The sequence below is a fragment of the Drosophila innubila genome (genome assembly GCF_004354385.1).
Source record: "Drosophila innubila isolate TH190305 chromosome 2R unlocalized genomic scaffold, UK_Dinn_1.0 1_C_2R, whole genome shotgun sequence".
NCBI lineage: Eukaryota > Metazoa > Arthropoda > Insecta > Diptera > Drosophilidae > Drosophila > Drosophila innubila.
Window position 1 is genome coordinate 1,836,902 of NW_022995374.1, and position 20,342 is coordinate 1,857,243.

Sequence of the window (20,342 nt, forward strand, 5' to 3'; positions counted from 1 at the left end):
ACTATTAGTAAGCTAAAAATTTTTGAATTGATTATGATTAATTTCTTTTCGAGATAAAACTATTTTTTTTGTTGATTAAAATTTTCTGGGATACTCCCTAAATTAAATGAAAAACAATATTTATAATTTTTATCTTTAAATATTGCTGACTATTTAAAGAAATAAATAAATAAATAATTTATTTAATACATTTAAAAGTAATAAATACACACATAGAGTTTCAGCTCTGTTTTAGCAGTCTATATTTTTATTTATAAATAAATACATCTGCAGCAGTTGTGCATTTCATAATATGTATAAAGAATTACAACAATATATAGAACAGCAACAACTATAAACAAATATAATAAATAAAATAGCATCAACAAGAAGCACTACGTACTATGTGGAACTTAAGAGTACTCTAAAAGTTCGGCTGTAATTTCGTGCACCAATAATTTGACAAGAACAACAAGAACGAAAAGAACAACAGGAACAACAGGAACATTTTCTGCTGTGGCTCCAACTAAAGAGAGCGCGCTCACTTTTGCTCTCTCGTATTTACACGCTCTTAGCTACGCTGCGTCGCGACGTCTAACGAGCCGAGGCGAATGCGCTGCTTCGTTAAATTGCACTTCGTGGTCGGCGGCAAACGAGCGACGAATTGGAAAGCGACGCGAACCGTTCAGTTTAATACTGCGATTCGAGTGTGAAGCACGCGTTTTTGATTTATGTGTCGTTGCGACAGTCGACCGTCAAGTGTTGTCAAGTGTTGCAAGTGTGGCGAACAGTGTTGCGACACGCTTAACTAAGCTTTCCATGTGTGTGAGTGTTGTGTGTGTTGGTTGTGTGTTTTGATTGTTGGCTGGAGTTGCTTAATGGGCCAGAACTGTGCGTGTTAATGGCCAGTTAATGGCTGGGTGATTAAGGTGCAATAAACACATGCATAATTTACCAAAAATAACAGCAACAAAAACATTTGGAAAAACAAAAACCCAAAAACAAAAAGCGGTAATCAAATGGTGTTGATACCATCAATCTAACAACTGTCATCGAGACAGAAATACACACAAGCAAAAGCACTTTTCACCCAAAAAAAAAAAGAAAAAACAAAACGAAACATTTGTTCTTGTTGTTGTGGTGTCAACAGTGTTGCAAAGTGTGGTGTGGTGTTGCAAGTGCTAAGCCGCAAAACAACAAGATAAATTACTTTGTTATCCTTAACGTTATCTAAAGCAAATCAACAATAACAATTGTTTTGGGTTGCATACTTTTTGAGGCACACATGGCGTATGATTTATGCGTGGAAACTGCTAATTTTGATTAAAATTGAAACTACAATAAATCCAAGCTAGAAAACAAAGTTTTAAGCGCAACAAAAAAGGAATAAAATATAATATAAATATTAAAAACTACAGAGAGAAATATAAAATAACGTTTAATTTTAAAGAAAATGAAAAGAAATTAAAAGAAAGTTTGACTGGATAAATAAACGCGTATAATAAAAATAGCAGTGAAGCTAGAATTAATTTAAAAGCAAGTTCAATTGGATAAATAACCAAGTCAAATAATATTAAATGAATAGAATTTCAAATAATAGGTTACATTTAATTAAATGAAATGAAATTAAAGTTATACAGAAATAAATCAAAACTAAATGTACTAGTGCATTAACTAATAAGTTTTAAAATGCTTTGATAAACAAATTCACACATTTTTGCAAAGAAACAAAAGCATTTCAATTTAAAATTTAATTAATATTAAATGCAAATTTATAAACACTAATAAAAAAAAGCAACGCGAGAAATTAAAATCTGAAAAAAGGAAAAGGATATTAAAAAAAAAATAGATTCTGATATAGATATCTATGTGTATGGTATATACATTAAAAAAAAGGGAAAGAAACTCATTTTGTTATTGCTCCCGAGTGAGCTTTTATAACAAGTTGTTGTTGCCAGACTCTAATTGGAAGAGCAACAACAACAATAACAACAACGACAACGACAACAATCATAACAATAAAGTGCGGATAACAAGGCCAACAAAATATAATAATATTAGATATTAGATACAAAATAAGAGAAACCCGCACAACAAAATGTTGGCCAATTTCGGATTACTCAACTGGCTCATCAGTTGGCTGTGGATGCTGTTGATGCTGCTCAAAGGTGAGTCCAGAAATCTGCTCTCTTTTTAATTAAATAATCCAATTTATTTTCATTTAATTTCGTATCACATTTAATTTCGTGTGCCACCCTACCACTACTTACCATACTTACCTTGACTACCCCTAATATAAGGCCGTCGGCTCTAATTGCTCTCAGCCTGCGTTTTGTTTTCTGTCGCTTTGAATTTCTCGTCTAATTTCCGGCTCGAACAATAAAGGCTAAGACGGTGGGCGGTGGGCGCTGGGGGCGTGGCGGCAAACGGAATACAGCGCTGCGAATGTTTCACAATTGAAATTCTTTAAATTTGCTGACAGGAATTTCAATTTCGAGACAAAAGTTTCATTGTCATTTGCCAGCACAGGGGTGGAAAAGGGGAAAAGAGGGAAAATTGTGAAAAAGGGGGGTAAATTTGTGGGAAAATGGAGGCAAGACTTTGTATAATTTGATGACTGTGTCAATCGCGAGCTAATTGCGTTTAAATTGCTTAAAGTCTATCCCCAAAAAAAGTCTATAGGCAACCCAAAAGGATTTATGGAAAAAAATTGAAATAAATAAAATTTAATGTATTGCAAATGAAGCTAAATAACATTGATGAAGAAAAAATTCATAAACTAGAGTTAAGGACAAAATACACGAGAGACTTTAATTTATTTTGTATACAATACAAATCATTTAAATTTCATTTATTCAAATTTGTACTCAAAAAGTATCAAATATTAATAAAACTACAATTAAAAAAATTAAAGAATTTCATAGGATTTTAACTAAGTCTCTATTTAGGACGAATTTATCGACAGCCTCAAAAAGCTTATTGTTACAATGTATATGATACAAATTTTAATTTTTTATTTTACTAGGACTAAGCGTATTAATTAAGTATTTAAAAAATAATTAAAAAAAAATTAAAAGTAACACAGAATAATAACACAAAAACAGTTGTTTAATTATGAATTTTAAATCAAAAACTCGTTTTTATTTTAAATTTGTAAATAGTTAATAAGTAGTAAATAAATAGTTTATTTTTGGCTAATTTATAATAGAATATAACTACTGCTTTTAATTTATGCATTGAAGCATAAGTAAATATTTAAAATAAGTTTCAAGTATTTTCTAAGCAATATTATATAAATCAAAATAGAAATTTTGAAACTTTTAACATTTACAGTTGCTAGTTTAAGCTTTAAAGCCAACTTTGTGGGCGTGTCAAGTTGCATGCATTCTGTTTGCTCATTTCTGCATGTGTGGCAAGGTCACAAAAACAACAGCAACAACGAGAAGTCCAGTTTTGAATGCCAGCTAAACACTTGTAGACCCCTCTCAGCCCCTCTAGGCCCCTTCAACCCCATCAAAACCTTTCAGCGCCTCCCTTGCACCCTCTCGAGTTAATGGCAGCTTCACAAACTGGCCGACCATCTCCATATGGTCTGCCATACACACACTCACACACACACACACAAACATTCGCAGCTTTTGCAACACTGACATAAAATATCATTTTGAATTCAGTCTCCGCATTCGTTGCACTCACCAAAAAAGCAAAAGAAGCGTAAAAATGTGAGAAAAAAAATAAAATAAAAAACGTGAATTTTAGAAAAATAAAACAGCACACACATACAGTAACAACAAAAATGAAATCCACACACGATGACAAACTAACGAGCAGAAAGCACTCGTAAATGCAACGGTTGCCTTGCCTCCAGTTGTTGTTGTTGTTGTTCTAGTTACTGGTTGTTGTTGTTGTTGTTTTACTGCTTGTTGTTGCTATACCTAAACCCATTTTGTTGTGAACGGGTTTATTAAGTTCTTGTGGCATTTAAAGGAGTAAAAAACATATTTGATATGAACTGATGAAACAAACAAAAATTTCTCTATTTTGCACCTAAATAAAGTTTTTCAAGTTTAGAACAAGTTACAAAACTTACGAGTTTTGTGCTGAGAAGTTTTGCAATGCTTAAATTAAAAACAAAGTTACTTTCTTTTAATACGTATACGTAATGTGCAACTGTGCAAAAATTGAGATACTTATGCTTGGGCTTTAAACGTACTTCAGTGTCTTTACTAAAGAATATATATATATATAACATGGAATTGATGCTTAAAAAATATATATACATGAACGTATACGTAATCTTGCTTTATAATCATGAATAATACTAATATTATTACTTGTATTGTATTTAAAAATTATTTCAATACATAATATCATATAAAAATGTATTAAATTCAATGAAAACTTAGAAACTTAGAAAAATAACACGGGAAGGTAAGCTTATGTTATTTAAAAAAAAATCTAGACAATTTTTCATATACAGAAAGAATCAATCATTATATTACTGAATTTTTAATTATACCAAATTTAGGTACTTCAGATTTAAGTCTGATTTAAATTTCGTCAATGTTCTGGTTTTATGGTTCAATCTATCTTGTATATTTAAATATGCAAATATAATTATTTTTATAAGAAAATATTTTTTTTATTTAATCTTTTGATGTAGTTTAGCTTAAATCAATATTTCACGAATTCTTAGCTTTTTTCACAAGTACGAAAACTGTTTTATCTTTAGAAAAGAGAGCAGGTGTTTTACTAGTTAGTATGGAGAAAGTATAAAATATGTTTTATTATTATTATTGTTGTTGTCGTTCAGGGTCGTTGTTGTTGTTGTTGCTGTTGTGGATGCAGTTGACAAGTGAAATAGTTGCAAGTTGGCAGCTTTTGTTTGTTGCAACCGCAGATGGACCCATTCACTCATTCGCAGGCAACACACAGCGAGTGCCTAAAAGCCATACACTTTACACACAGTCAACACACACACACACATACATAAACACATACAAACTCACAGTGTCTGCAATAAGTTTGCTGATGCAATTTGCTGTCAGCTGCCGCGGGTCTTCATTGCCTAAATGCATTTCATCAACATTTTCATTTCTCATTTCACAATTCACATTTCACATTTTACTTTTCCCATTTTCCCATTTTTCCGCTTTCAGTTTTCTATTTGCAGGTTTTTTCTGGCATTTTCATTTTGTCTTCGACTGCGTTGAATTGTGTTGCGACTGCTTTGTAATTTCCAAATGAAATGCTTTCCAAATGTAATTTTCTGCTGCAAATTGTTGCAACGTTTGCCGTTTTACCTTTGTCTTTTTTTCACTTTTTCCGCCTGCTCCTTCTCTTTATACACTTACCTATCTATCTATCTATCTATCTATCTATCACTCCATCCATCTCAGTTTGTATGTGTGTGTGTGTATTTCATTTTGTTAAAAGCTACTTGGCGAAATAAAAGTCAAATAGAAATTACTTTGCAGCTTAAATCTATCGTAATTGAAAGATTCCCAAAGCAAAAATGTCAGAATTCCGCCACAGGTAAAAGAAATTTATTTAATAATTTTCAGCGTTTTATTTTACATTTTTCCTTTTACTTATTTATGTTGTTGCCTTTGCTAAAAGCTTTGCTTTATTCAAAATGCTTCATTATCAATTCTAGGAATTTGTTTGCTTTTTTTTTCCAGTTGACTTACAAATTTAGCCATAAATTTATTATGTTTGCTTATAAGCTGTATTGTTTTACCTTTAAGTAAACTTAAAATTCTGTAAAAATTATTTTTATTTTAGTATTTTTATTGTCTTTGATGTACAAATTCCGAAAAGCCTTTTTTAATGTAAATTTGTATGATATAACATTTTCCACATGACAAGACTTAAGAATAATTGCTGTCAGTCATGTTAAATATAAGTTAATCCTTGATTTTGTTAGGGGATTAATGAAGCAATAAATATACAAGTTTTGTTTTTGAATACTTACAATTATATTGAGAATGTCAAAGAACAAGATAAGATACTTATCTAACATATTTGCATATATGTATATAAAGAAAAACAAATATGTAATGCTTAACAAATCGTTTCAAAAATGATTTATTTGCTGAAAAAACTGCAGTATATAAAAATAAATTTATTTATTAGTTAAGAGGTACTAATTATAAAATTTTGTCAGTACTCCCAGCTTAAATTTTTGGACTTTAAAATTTTATTTCCGATTTTTATGCCCGCTAATTTTATTGTGTCTTATAAACAATCGTTGTTATTCTTTTTATCAATGTACAACCTAAATGTCTGTTGTATTAAAACCTGTACTCAACTGTTTTTTCAAGGAAACTTATTGCAATTTTTTTTATACTCTTTTGCTTTGAAGTATTTTTATATGAAATGCGTTAAAAAATGCCGCAAAGGAACTCAATTAATAAAAGGCAAGAGAGTTGCGATATTTGGACGGCATCAACTGTTCAAAAATTTGCCGTCGCTGTTGCAGTTGCAGGTAAATGGAAAATGTCCCTTGTTGCCACATAACGTTAGTATTTTCCATTTTCCAGTTGCCAGTTGGCAGTTGGCAGTTGACGTTGACGTTGACGCATGTTGAATAAGTCAAAATGGTGTGTGGTGCAACCACAGGCTCACATATATACACATGTATGTGTGTGTGTAACTGTGTGTGTCCAGTTTGAAAAGGTGCAAGGTGGCAGGTGGCAAGCTCAATGCAACTGCCACAGTGCCACACAGCGCGAAGGCTGGTTGAGTTGAGTGCCACAACAACTCGTTTTATACAAATAGAAAATGTGTGGCACACACGCACACACACACACACACACACATACATACACACTTTGTTGGCCATTCACCAAATAGAAGACGAAGGGCGACAACAAAACTTTATGCAAACCCATTCACTTTTTTATACCCATTACTTTAAAATATAACTAAAAGGGTATGTGCGCTTAAAAATACAGACAAGCCACAGTTTTGTAGACATAACATTATTATCAAATATTCTAGTAAATCACATTTAGATCGCAGAAGTATCGGTGTAATTATGATTGTTTTAAGTTGTTCGCCCAAAAGTATGCAGCAATTTTTGTTTAAGTCTTTAAGAGTATAAAATTCATAGATAAAATGTATTTATATCAAAACTCTGTGACAGGTATCTCAAAGTCCGTTTCTCATTCATAGAATTTGTTCTTGTTTTTATTTTTTTCGGGTGTATTTGCTTTTCAATAAATAAATGTGCGTGTGTATTTGTGCTTGTGTGCGTTTCAATAATGAATTCATAAAAGTTGCGTTTTGTTTGTATTGTTTATTATTAAATATATTTACACTTGCGGTTTTCCCTTGTTTTTTTCTCGCTTTTTATGTGTTTATTTAGTAAGGGCATAAAATATGCGACGGATGTGGTTAAATGTAAATTGCAGTTATTTGCACAGCTGTTCGCCATTTAACAATAAACAAATTGTTGCTATTGTTGTTGTTGCTGTTGCTTTTGTTATTCTTGGCATTCTTTTAGTCATAGTTGTTGGCCAGCTCAATGTGTGCGTTTAAATATTTTTGCTAATATTTTCACATCAATAGCATACGAAAATACGACCTTTGTTGCACTTGTCGTGATTTACGAGTACTTGTACAAAAAACAACAATGAAGTATTGTTTAATGCACAGCCAATTCACTTTTGATCTCTTTATAAATTAATCAAAATATAACACTGCAGATCAAAAAGAGCAGCAGGTAAAAAAGCCACACAATTTACATAGTTTACTTTTGAAATTCATAGAATTTAAGATTGAATTTATTCGTCTAAGCAATTGCTTTATTTTTGGAGTAATTTAATTGTTATAAATCTGATATTCAACTGTCTTGTTAATAATTACTGCAATGACACTAAAAATATATTAATTACCATGTCGCGTGATCATAAAAATGCAATAAAACAAAAACAAAAATTATAGATAATGTTTTGATTGTATGTGATATTTTTTATTTTTGTTAAAAGTATTTATCTACGGCAAATATATATTCACTTAGAGTTTTTCTAAAACTAAATATGAAATAAAGATAGGAAAGGCTTTATATATTTAGAGAGATAGATAGATAGGCAGTTAGACAGTTATATCTTTAGGCTCATCAACTTCAATCAGACTGTAATCAGACTAGATAATAAACAACTTAGTGAAATGTTAATATTCAATTTCAATACGAAATCCTCTTCCAATTGCGAGTGGTTGCTTTCGTATGCTAATCTGGGCTATCTCGCTGACAGACAGTTAAACATGTTCATATCCAATCAAGTATCTAATGCATATGCTTCAAGAAGATACTCTTCCCGTCAGATAAACTGTAGAGAATAAAGTTCCCAAGGGTTTTATAGGAGGGCGCGAAGTTGATGAAATGCCAAAGCAAACTTATGGCCCAAAGGCGTTGGCAATCAGTGAAGAAGAAGAAACGAAACAGTGCCAAAGAGAGGGCAGAAGAGAAGAGGGGGAGAGAGAAGGGAAGGTAGAGGAGTCTTGACTGGTGTCAGACTGATGAATGAAGCGCGACGACCGCTTAGACATGGACAGGAACATGGACACGCATGCCACAGGGGGTGTAGGAAGGGGAAGACACAGGAGGCATGTGGCATGTGGCATGCGGCACGCACAAAAATATCAGCGTCAAATCGATGAGGCAGCTCCAGCAACGCCACAAAGTATGCAAAGCAGAAAAACAAACACGTTGCGCGTTGGCCCAGAAGTGTATTCAAGACTTGAATTCAAGTACGAGTATAAGTACGAGTTTGAGTATGAGTTTGAGTATGAGTTTGAATATGAATAAGAGTTTGAGTATATCGCCTACGGGCTGCAGGTTATTCACACCAAACTGTTGGAAAGATACATAGCGTAAATTAATTTAAATTTAAAAATGTATTTTGACGCCCAATTTTTATGAAGAAAATTACTGAAAGAAACATAAAGAACACAATTTTATTAAATTAATTTAAATCTTTAAATGTATTTTGACATCCAATTTTTATCAAGAAAATTACTGAAAGAAACATAAAGAAACAATTTTTTTTATTTGCTTTCCAATTAAGGTTATTATTCGAGTAAATATTTTTATTAATTTGTAAGTTGTTGGTTTCTTATTTATTTTATTACTTAAAAATATAATTATTTAAGTTTCTTTATTTTGGCTTAATACTACAATAAAATATTAATAGTCTATAAATTTTTTGGGACATTGTTTTTAAATTCTCTATAACAAAAAAAACTAATTAGAGTTTTTACCTAGTTTACTTATTGGTTAATATTTCAGAAAAATCAATATTTTGTCAAAAACAAATTTTTTTGACTTAAGTTTATTTTTCAAACATTGTTATTGAATTGAGAAATGAATTTAACTTCATAGCATATTGGCTTAAAATCACAGAAAAATATCATTGCAAAGCGAAAATTATAATTTTTGAAGTTATTATATAAATAATATAACATAAATAACATAGAAACAAGTATTTAATTTGCTCCATCAATGGGTTTATTTAAAAAAAAGTCTTCTTGAAGGAAAATGGTTAGACATTGGTGAGACTTTGTAATTTTCCACCTGCTCGAAGGTAACTTTTAAAAGATTGTTGTTGTTGACTTGAGCAGCATATGGAACTTGAGTATCTGTTGAAAAATGTATGCGACGTGCTCGTTCAAATAAAAAAGCTACCAATGATGTAACATATCCTGAAGTAGACAACTTTGAGTCGATTCTTGCATATTCATAGACCACTCAAATACACTTACGCATCGACTAATTTATGAATTTGTTGTGTTTTTTATATTCCGCTGATTTGATGACTAAAGTTCGCCCCTTTCAAGATACAGTGTTTTGCCTTTAGAAATAAATTTATTGAGCTGTCGCTTGTCTCTATGTGCTTAAGTTTCTTACTTTTATTTTTTTTTTTCTTCCGCTTCAGCCGCAACATTTCGCAACACTTATGGATTTGACATTTATATGACAGTTGGATTTTTGTGTACGCTTACAAGACGCAATACGAGTGGGAGTTATATGAATATGCATCTCATCTTGCTTTTTATGCCCTTTGTGGAGTGAAAATCTGTAGCAGAGAGTTTTTAAATATGTTAAAAAAAATGTATAACAGACAGACAGATATGTTTTTGACATATTTTAAAAATTTTCCAAGAAACAATTGTATGTTAAACTTTTTAATTAACTCAATCTCAAATATAATGAGAGCTAGAGTGAAGAAATTTGGCATATAACTTTCCAAAAAATATATTAAAAAAAATTTGTTGATAAATACAAACTTCAATTACTTCTATATTTTAATGTAAGCTATCTTTTATTAAAGAGTTGTCTACAGGGTATCTGGTAGTCGTTTACTGCCGTTTTGTAGCATACTTATTTTTTTTATTTGCTGCTTTTCTATTTTTTTTTGCTTGGCTTGGCGAAACGTGAGCGCTTACAAGGACTAAGGAAACTGAAATTGTTTTTTATTTTTGCCACAACTGTACGCTCACACACACACACACACACACACACACGCAGACTCCCACACACACATTGAAGTATATAGAGATTTATGTGTGTGTGTGTGTGTGTGTGTGTTTGTGTGTTTTTGTTGTCTTTTTGAGGCATTTGGCACAATTTTGTTATGCTTATCGCATTTCAGTCACGTAACTCGCATTGTTGTTGTTTATTTTCCTTTTATTTTTATTTTTATTTTATTTATATTTCTTTTTGCTAAAAGAAATTTATGCATTTGATTTCAACTAATTTTCAACGGCATAAATATAATTAAATTCATGCACGTCTCAAGCTCAGTCTTCTTCTCAGTCTCCATCTCTGTCCTCCGTTCTTCAGCAAATTAGATGCCATCATAAATTGGACTCATTTGCGAAGAAACCTTCGAAGTAAGAAGAAGAAGAGCAACAAACTGGGAAGACTATTAAAAAACGCTTTGGCATTGAGCAGCTGCGTCTTGGTTGAAAGTTTGCTTGAAAGCTGGCTAAAATGTTTTAAGCCTTTACCTAAAGTGCCAACACACAAGTCGTAAAAACGATGTGCGCTTCTGTTACGGCTTCTTGTAAGAAGTATGCTGACAAGATGGAGGCGGAGGGCACTCAATGGAGGGGGCGTGGCAAAAACCAGTTGCACGACTCTAAATCTTGTAGGCCTCAATGATTTTGGTAGCAATACATGCTCATTTTGCGTTTTATGAACAGATAGAGCAGAGACCCACAGACAGCGGCACTATGGGCAATTTGCACATTATTCGGACATTTAAATAATTTTTTTTAAGAATAAACAAATTGAAAATTTGATGAAAAATTAAATGGAGAAATTAAATAAAGCCATTTTAAAATAAACACAGGGATAGTAAATACAATTTTCGAGTCTAAAAGTATCAAACCATTAAAAAATATTGGTATATGAAAAGTATAAAATTTTCCAAGCCCATAAAATTTGAATGCAGATACAATTTATGCCAAATCATGATCAAAATGATATTTTGCATTAAAACCGGCTGAGTTTTGGCAAAGTTATGAGAGATCAAAGTTTTTCAAAAAATTCTAAGGGGTTAGTATTAAAATTATAAGACTGCGCTTTCACATAAATAATCAAATTTTATAAGTGAACAAAATTTAAGTGTAGAATTAATTTGGGGGCCAAAACATGAAGAAAATGACATTCCGCGTGAAAATCATTTGAGTTTTGACAAAGTTATAAGAGATCAAAGTTTTTCAAAATATGTCAAGGGGTTGGTATGGAAAGTTGGATAATTCTTGGCTTATAGTCGAAAAATATGAAATTTTTTTAGTGTATAAAATTTGAATGCAGAATCAATTTGGGGGCCAAATCATCAACAAAATGACATTCCGCATGAAAATCGGTTGAGTTTTGACAAAGTTATAAGAGATCAAAGTTTTTCAAAAAATGTCAAGGGGTTGGTATGGAAAGTTGGATAATTCTTGGCTTATAGTCGAAAAATATGAGATTTTTTTAGTGTATAAAATTAGAATGCAGAATCAATTTGGGGGCCAAATCATCAACAAAATGACATTCCGCATGAAAATCGGTTGAGTTTTGACAAAGTTATGAGAGATCAAAGTTTTTCAAAAAATGTCAAGGGGTTGGTATGGAAAATTGGATGATTCTTGGCTTATAGTCGAAAAATATGAAATTTTTTTACTCTATAAAATTTGAATGTAGAATCAATTTGGGGGCCAAATCATGAACAAAATGACATTCCGCATGAAAATCGGTTGAGTTTTGACAAAGTTATGAGAGATCAAAGTTTTTCAAAAAATGTCAAGGGGTTGGTATGGAAAATTGGATGATTCTTGGCTTATAGTCGAAAAATATGAAATTTTTTTACTGCATAAAATTTGAATGTAGAATCAATTTGGGGGCCAAATCATGAACAAAATGATGTTCCGCATGAAAATCGGTTGAGTTTTGGCAAAGTTGTGAGAGATCAAAGTTCTTGAAAAAATGCTAAGGTATGGAAAGTTGGATGATTCTTGGCTTATAGTCGAAAAATATGAAATTTTTTTACTGTGTAAAAATTGAATTTAGAATCAATTTGGGTGCCAAATCATGAAGAAAATGAGATTCCGCATGAAAATCGGTTGAGTTTTGGCAAAGTTATAAGATTTCAAATTTACTCTAAAGTAATGAAATTTTTTAAGTAAACAAAATTTGAGCTCAGAGTCAATTTGGGTTTCCATAGTACAAAGTTGCGAGGGATGAGAAAGTGGGATGGGAAGGCGAAGATCTTTATTCTTTGGTTGCATACCTCAAGGCGTGCCAGTAACCTACATAGATGGAAGACGTTTTACAGTTTTTGAGGCTTGTCTTTTTCCTGAGCTGTTATATTAAAAATTCCACACACACACACATAGAGAGAGAGCGAGAGAGGGAGATTAGGAGACAGAGAGAGAGTGTGTGTTGTTTGAACATGTTTCAGGCAAGCAACTAGCAGGAAACAACAACGCGTTCCAGCAATTGTTGTTGCTCTTCCTGTTTCTGTTGTTTTTCTTGTTGTTGTTGTGTTGTTCATGTTGCCTGTGTTGTAACACTTTTATTGCTTTGTCATTTCTACATATTTCACAACCAAACACACAAGCTCACACACACACACACACAAAGTGCAGCAAATCCTTTGAGTTGCCGCATTGCTGCTATTTCTATTCTCCAACAAAACATGCTCATTTTACAGGGTATTTTAAGCCTACTTTGCAGATTAAGGTGAAATTAATGAATATTTGTTATACATTTTTCTTTGCACTGCAAATATTTTAGCAGACTAAATTGTACTCTTAAATACCCTTTATTGAGTGTCAAAGATTCTTTTTGAAAATCTTTTGGAGTTACTTTTAACATTTAAAAACGTTTATATAAAATACTGAGTACAGAAGTTTTGGAAAATATATAAAACTTAAAGGGTGTCTTTTAGTAGGACGGAAATTTACAAGCTTGGTAAATAATGCATTGGACACCTTTTGCAGGGTATTTCGGAATATAAGATACATTTTACAGGCTGTTTAAATTTCTGTACTAGCTTAAATGAGCATTCTTGTAAAATTTATGACCACTTTCATTGAAATATTTTGTTTTGCTTTCATTTGATGCCTCCACAAGACCTTTCTTAGTTTAAAATACCCTACTTTTTAAGTATAAAGGTATGCTGGAGTATTTCTTTTTATATATAGTAGACTTGCAAATTTGTTATTTAATTTAATAAAAGTTGTTTATAGTTGATTAAATTTATGGATTAATGTTGATCAATATGTTACAGGGTATCTCATACCGCACACAGTGTTAGTGTTGTATTGTCAACACGTTGTGGCGCCTAAAGGGCTGCCACATTTCTCATGCGCTTGCTCGCGCGTGTCATATTTATTTATTTCGTCTTGGGATGTTTGTATGCCACACAGTTTGCCATTGTGTTGATGTGTCATTCTCTGTATTATATCTCTCTCCATCCCTCTCCCCCTTCCCCTCCCCCTCTCACTCTCACTCTCTCTGTTTTCCTCTATTTCTTTTTGCGTGTGTGTGTGTCGCAAACACGTATTTCATTTCCCGTTTGTCGGCATCCGCACACTTTATTTTGTATGCTTTGATATGCAAAATCTCTCACTCGTTTGTTTCTGCATCACAATTACACAGGCTTAGTAATTGTTGCCAGGATAAAGAAAATAAATTCACTTTTCATAGTAATTTAAGCAACTTTAACGTGTCAAACGTATTTCAGAAATGTTTGTGACTTACAAAAAAAGTAATTGATAAACTACCATTTATATTTTTATATAATTTATGATTAGCATAAAAAAATGCATTATTTACAATTATAATGATGCTTCTTACATTTAATTTATTGCTCAAATTTTCATATATATATTTTTATGTTAAACTAAAATTTAAATTTTATATTATAAAATAATTTAGACTTTTATTAATTTCATCAACAATTATAGTAAAATTTACTTTTATAAAAACAGTCTTAATATAATAATAAAATGAATTATTTTCTCATTCTTTCATAAGAGTCATTCGATACTTTTTTCTAATTAAAGCCTTTAATACTCTTAGCAATTTGTGAATAATATAAAATAATCGTCTGCCACTTTTATAGACACCTATTGGGCCTACAAAGTAAGCTTAGTTGACTGACAACTTGTTGCTTGGTTCGTGGTTAATTTAGCAATTGATTAGACTGCCGGCCAAAGGTCAAAAGCCCATTTGTCGATCGTTTATCAAAACTGAATAAAATTAACATTTATGGCCATGGTCGCAACGTGTTGTGTGACAGTTTTATGACCATGTTTAACAATTATGAGGCATGACAATATTAATATTTTTTTTTCGGTGGATGCAACTGCCTGTGGTTGTGCCACATTTGGTTCAATGAACTCACATTGCTTAAATTTTTGTGCTGCTTTTTTGTGCCGTGTAAAAAAACAGAAAAAAAGACGGCGCCGTCGAAAAATGCAACAGCAGCAGGAGCTGAAGAAGAAGAAGAAGCGTTTTCAGGCGGCTGCTGTGCCTGGCATGTGGCCAACAACAAAGACAACAACGAGAACAACCGCTGCAATTGGTTGGTGTTGCAAAAACAGCAGAAAGCAATTAAACTTTGCCATTTTGTTTGCACGGAAAGCGATTAAAGTTGTTGTAGGAGACATTTTTATGTGCGCTTAATAATAGTAGGCAACAATTCTTTCCTACTTAATCCAGTTTTTGGGTTGATCCTTGATACTTAAGTAAGTGCCAAGTGTCTCCATAAAAAGTGGAAAATAATATTTTATCTATTTGCAGTCAGTGCTTTTGTATATAAGCTTTGCCCGGAAAAGTAGGCAACATTTGATAATAGTGTGTTTTTAAAATAAGCCTGGAAGTAGGCAACATTTCTTTAGCTGTGAGGAAATTTGCTACAGCAACCACTTTATCTTTCTTTTTACTGGTTTTTTTTACCAAAGCTTAATAAATTTATAATATAATAATAATGAAAACGTAAATGCACTGGTAAAATTGTAATCCTATAAGTTTAAGCTTGTATTATTTTTTTTTTATGAAAATCAATTATTTTATCCATTGCTTTTGTATTATTTTTATATATTTACATTTTGTATTTATTTATATTAACTTCACGTGTATTTATTTTTTTTTAAAATACTTTCACATGAGTTTGTTATTGACATGTGTCGAAAGTTGGCTACATTTTTTGCCTGTCAGTTTTTGTGCTGCGCTCAAAAGTAGGCAACCAAATTTTTTCAATCGATTTGAATCGCTCAACATGCTGCGCTAAAAAGTAGGCAACACTTTGTGTACAATGTGTCGCAATTGGACACCTTCTCTTTGTACCGCATAAATACACAAGCATATATATATATGTATATAGGTTGTATCTGCTGTTGTGTGGTGATTTTGGGTTCAGTGCTTCGTTCAGGTCAGCATCATCGCCCATTGACATTCATATTCATGGCTAACGCCGATGGCAGCGACATTTATTGAACTTTTTATGCGCTCACAAATTTACTTTTATGTTTTGCCTGTACTCAATGCGGTTGTTGTTGTATTTGCTGTGGTTTCTCCTATATATAGTTAGCTCGTTTCGTTTTTTGCGCTATATTCTTGCCTCGTCGGAGTAATTAAGCCGCCTCAATGGCTGATCAAAATGGCAACGCGTTCAGAAATTTTGCCTTACTTGTGTATCTGTGTGTCTGTGTATCTATGTGTGTGTGTGTGTGTGTCTGGGGCGTCAAATGTTTGTTTTGGACGCAAAACTTGTCGACTTTTCCCATGAATATTAAGCGGCAGTTTCCTTTTTTTTCTGTGTGTGTGTGAGCTTTGTTACTTTGGTTATTCACGTTATCTGCAGACTCTGTTTTGACAGCGCTTTGAATTATCAGAAAAAGCCTGGCAAAGAGCCTTACAAATATTACAGAGTAAAAAATGTTTAATTTTTTTACTTTAGTTTTAAAATATTGATTTTAGGATGTTTCTTATAGTACATACTGTATATTTTTCTCTTTTTTTAATTACAAAACGAGTTAAACCAATTGAATCTAATACTATAATAAAATTTGAAAGTAATATAATAAAATTAAAAAGAATTTATATGTTTTTCCAATACAAAATCTGCGAATTTTCTTAAATTATTAAACGGTTACTTCAAATACATTCAGTATGGATATTCAGAATATAATTTATACATTAAAGTATAATGAGACAGTTAACAAATTAAATAATTAAATATAATTTCGATATAGATTGAAGTTGATTTTATGCTGTAATGCTGCATATTTGTTTTCTGTGTAGAAAGTGCGAGCTGCGCCTTAATTAAGCTAAAAATGTTTGGATTTTATTACTGCATATTGCGCTGTAATTAAAATCGACGAGCAAACAGACACATCTGACCACATCCAAGGATAGAGGGAGACATAGAGAGAGGGAGAAAGGGAAAGAGAGGGAAAGGTTGCCACAGCACAGACAAATATCGGTCAAGTTATTGAAAGTGTCTGCGGTTTTTGCTTGGCTGTTTGTGTTACAACTTCGAGAGTCTCAGTTTGCTTTTTATGGCCCAAAGCAACAGCTGTGAGTTGTTTTACTCGCTCTTCTTATAAATACTATACACACTATATACAATCTTATATTGTGAGTAGATATTGAGACGCAGGTGCTGCCAAATCCACTTAACATTTTTGCAAATAGATTTTTCGGCTCGTCGCTTGTTTTTTAATGTTAATTGCAGTACAGCTTTATGCCAGGAGCAAACCTAAGCTGCTTTTTATTATGCATCAGAAAGTGCGATCTTTAAGTAAGAGAATGTTACAAAGTTTAGCCAGCGGCCTTTCAATTTGATTGGCGCACAAATTGCTTTACTTTTGTTTAGCATCAAACAAGAAACAAAAAAGAGGCAAGAAGCCGCAGGGATTCAGCCAAAAACTCAAGATTCAATCGATGCCCAGCCACTAAACAGATGAGTTAAAAAATGCGATACACGATTGTAAAATAAGAGAGAAGTGTGAAATGGTATAGGCTAACAAAATACCTATCAGAGTAAAATATTATAAAGAAAATAAATTAATAAACTGCAATAGAAAGATGACATTCTTCTAATTTTTAGAAAAAATATTGTGGAAAATTTTAAAACTTCAAGATATTTTTCTTGGTAGCCTTTAAATTTTGTATTTAGAATTAAATTTATAAAATATTTTAAAGACTTAAATGTATATCAATTGTATTTTTTTTAAGTACTACCCTATGGCAGCTTAAGCTAGTTTATATAAAAAGTTAAAATACTGGTTTTATTTAATTTTCATATTGCTTTAAGATATTTTTAAAATAAAAATAAAAAAAAAATTAAAAATTAAATCTCTTCACAATTTTTTATATTTTAATAATTTAAATTTAATCAAATTTTCAACAGTATTACAATTTTAAATTGCCCTTCAATCTATCAAATTGTAAAACTATAAATATAGTATGTTTAACAACATTAAATGAGTAAAGGCGCAGCTCAAGTTTAAGATTTGTTTTTCTCAGAAAATAAATTTTTGTATATTATATTAGCACTTGCCTTTGTGAAACTATAAAGCAAAAAGCTAATTAAAACCTTAATCTTTCTAAACTAGCTTATGGCCAAAAGTTAAATGCAAAAGTTTTCTATTAAAGTTGCTTCTTTTGAAAAAAAAGGATAACTGCCAAAAAGACAGTTGGTTATCAGAATTGCCTTGCTTTTAGTATGCTAATTACAGGGTATATTACAGCCTTTGCTAGCTGCCTTGCTGTACTTTTTTGTTGTTATAGATTGCAATAGAAAATTCAATTTAAATTGCAGACCATTCGACGAGCGTCAAATAGAATTACGCGAGGGCCAAAGTCTTTGGGCCAAATAAATTGCGGCATTAAATAAAGTTTGTCATTTAAATTGAAAAATAGACGCAGGCCGAATGACCCTCTGACTCTGATTCTGTTTCTATTTCTGATTCGGATGCTGTTGCTCTGGCTAGTTATCCCTTAGGGAAGGAGGCGTGTCCGAGGAGCGGCTGAAAAATTACACAATTTTCAAATAAGCAGAGACAACACACTTACAAATTGTGCACATATGTTAAATTTCACAGAATGAGAATGAATTGTGAGCGTTGTGTGTGTGTTTTTTAAGGGGCAACGCCTACGTGTGGACATTAGGAGATTCAGCAACGAATGGTCACCCTAAACAATCCCCAAGTGGGATGCTCTTCCCCTCTACTTATTCCCCTTCCCCTGTGGAGCGCAATAAGCAAAGCTTAGCTAAAGCCCACTGAATAGGCAGACGAGGTCTCCGATGTACAACAGGATTCTGAGCCTAAGTCAGAAACTGGCAACTGAGAACTGAGAACTGAGAACTGGGAATTGTGCTACGGTTTAACTTTGAGCGACAATCTAAAATAATTTGAGCAATGTTCTGAGTGTGTGTCAGCTAAATGCGTGTGTGTGTGTGTGTGTGTGTGTGTCAGTGTTGCCAGCTTAGCTTATTATATCTAGCATGTTTTCAAATAGGTTAGCTGCAATATTAAATAATCAAGTTTCTTGAAAAATTTTAAATATATTATTAGTTTAGTAAGATGTAGAAAATGCATTAAATTAATTAAGAAAATTTATTTTTATTGACTAATGTAATTACGCAATTTTGCATAAGAAATATGCAAATAAAATTAAATGTAACTTAAAACATATTAACCTTTTCAGTTTCAAAAACAACAGTTTAAACTAAATAATTCGAATAAAAATTTATAATTTTAGCTTTAACGATTTTGTTTTTTAAATTGAACATAAAAATTGTCTTTTATAAAAATATAAATTGTATGAAGATAATAATTTTTTGTATACTAAATAAATATATGATAAATAGAAGTAAAGTTTTTGAATATATTATTTAGATAATGCTTTGGAGGACTGTAAAAATGGAAACAATTATTGTAGTTATTGTTTTTTGGGTGTATTTAAAATAAACTTTTTTACTGCTTAACATCTATATTTGTTAACTTCTGGCAACACTGTTGTTTATGTGTGTGTGTGTGTGTGTGTGTGTGTGTCTTACATACGGCTTACACGTAATACTTTGGCATTTGGGCCACTTGGGGTCATCGCCTTGTGGCAAGTTGTGTGCACGTGTTTCTGTCCCAAACCTCCAGATGACAACGAGGACGACTTGGCATAACTCTCATTATTATTAATTTATTGCATGAATTTGCTATTCGTAATTAAAAATTCCACTTGGCCGAGCTCAAATACAGTTTTCAGCATAAGCCAAATAACCATTTTGTAAGGCGTTGTCCAAAATGCATGAGCTAATTGGCTAATTTGCCCAAAAGAGTTAGTTCCTCCATTGAATCTCAGTTGGGTTCCAGTTGGAGTCCGAGTCCGAGTCCTTGTTCGTGTTCGTGTTCGTATGGATTGCCCAGTTAAGGGGATTAAATATGAAATTAACAAGAAAATTACAACTTGGCGACTTACAATTTTCGGTTGTTAAATGTTGAGCACTGGCAAAATACTGTTGCCACCAACTGTTTGGCGCTGACCCATTTCTCTTTAATTGTTGTTGCGTATACGTAATATGAGCATTTCCACCTCTAGACTCTAGACTGTTGTTGTAAGCGACAAAACTCCGCTCTAAAATACTAAATTGAAATTGCAGTAATTACACAACAACTTGACTGCGCAACAGTGATGCTCATTTCGCTTTTTTATAGCTGGACTTTGATATTTTGTCATTGCAAAAGTCAAAAAATGTAGCCTAATGATATTCGATATTTAAAAAAAAATTTATTTGACGACTTTTAAAAATTTAATGTACTAAAAAAATCTACTTGTTATGGAAATGTATTTTTTTTAA

General features: G+C 32.0%; 1 protein-coding gene across 1 annotated transcript in view; it reads left to right on the forward strand.

Moving 5' to 3' along the window:
* The first annotated feature begins 1,803 nt into the window (after positions 1-1,803).
* Positions 1,804-20,342, forward strand: part of LOC117784707 (zwei Ig domain protein zig-8) — an 83,230-nt gene continuing 64,691 nt past the window's right edge. The window contains exon 1 of the mRNA XM_034622515.1: positions 1,804-2,147. Coding sequence (XP_034478406.1) covers positions 2,078-2,147 — 70 coding nt within the window. The 5' untranslated portion in view covers positions 1,804-2,077. The remainder of the gene's footprint in view (positions 2,148-20,342) is intronic.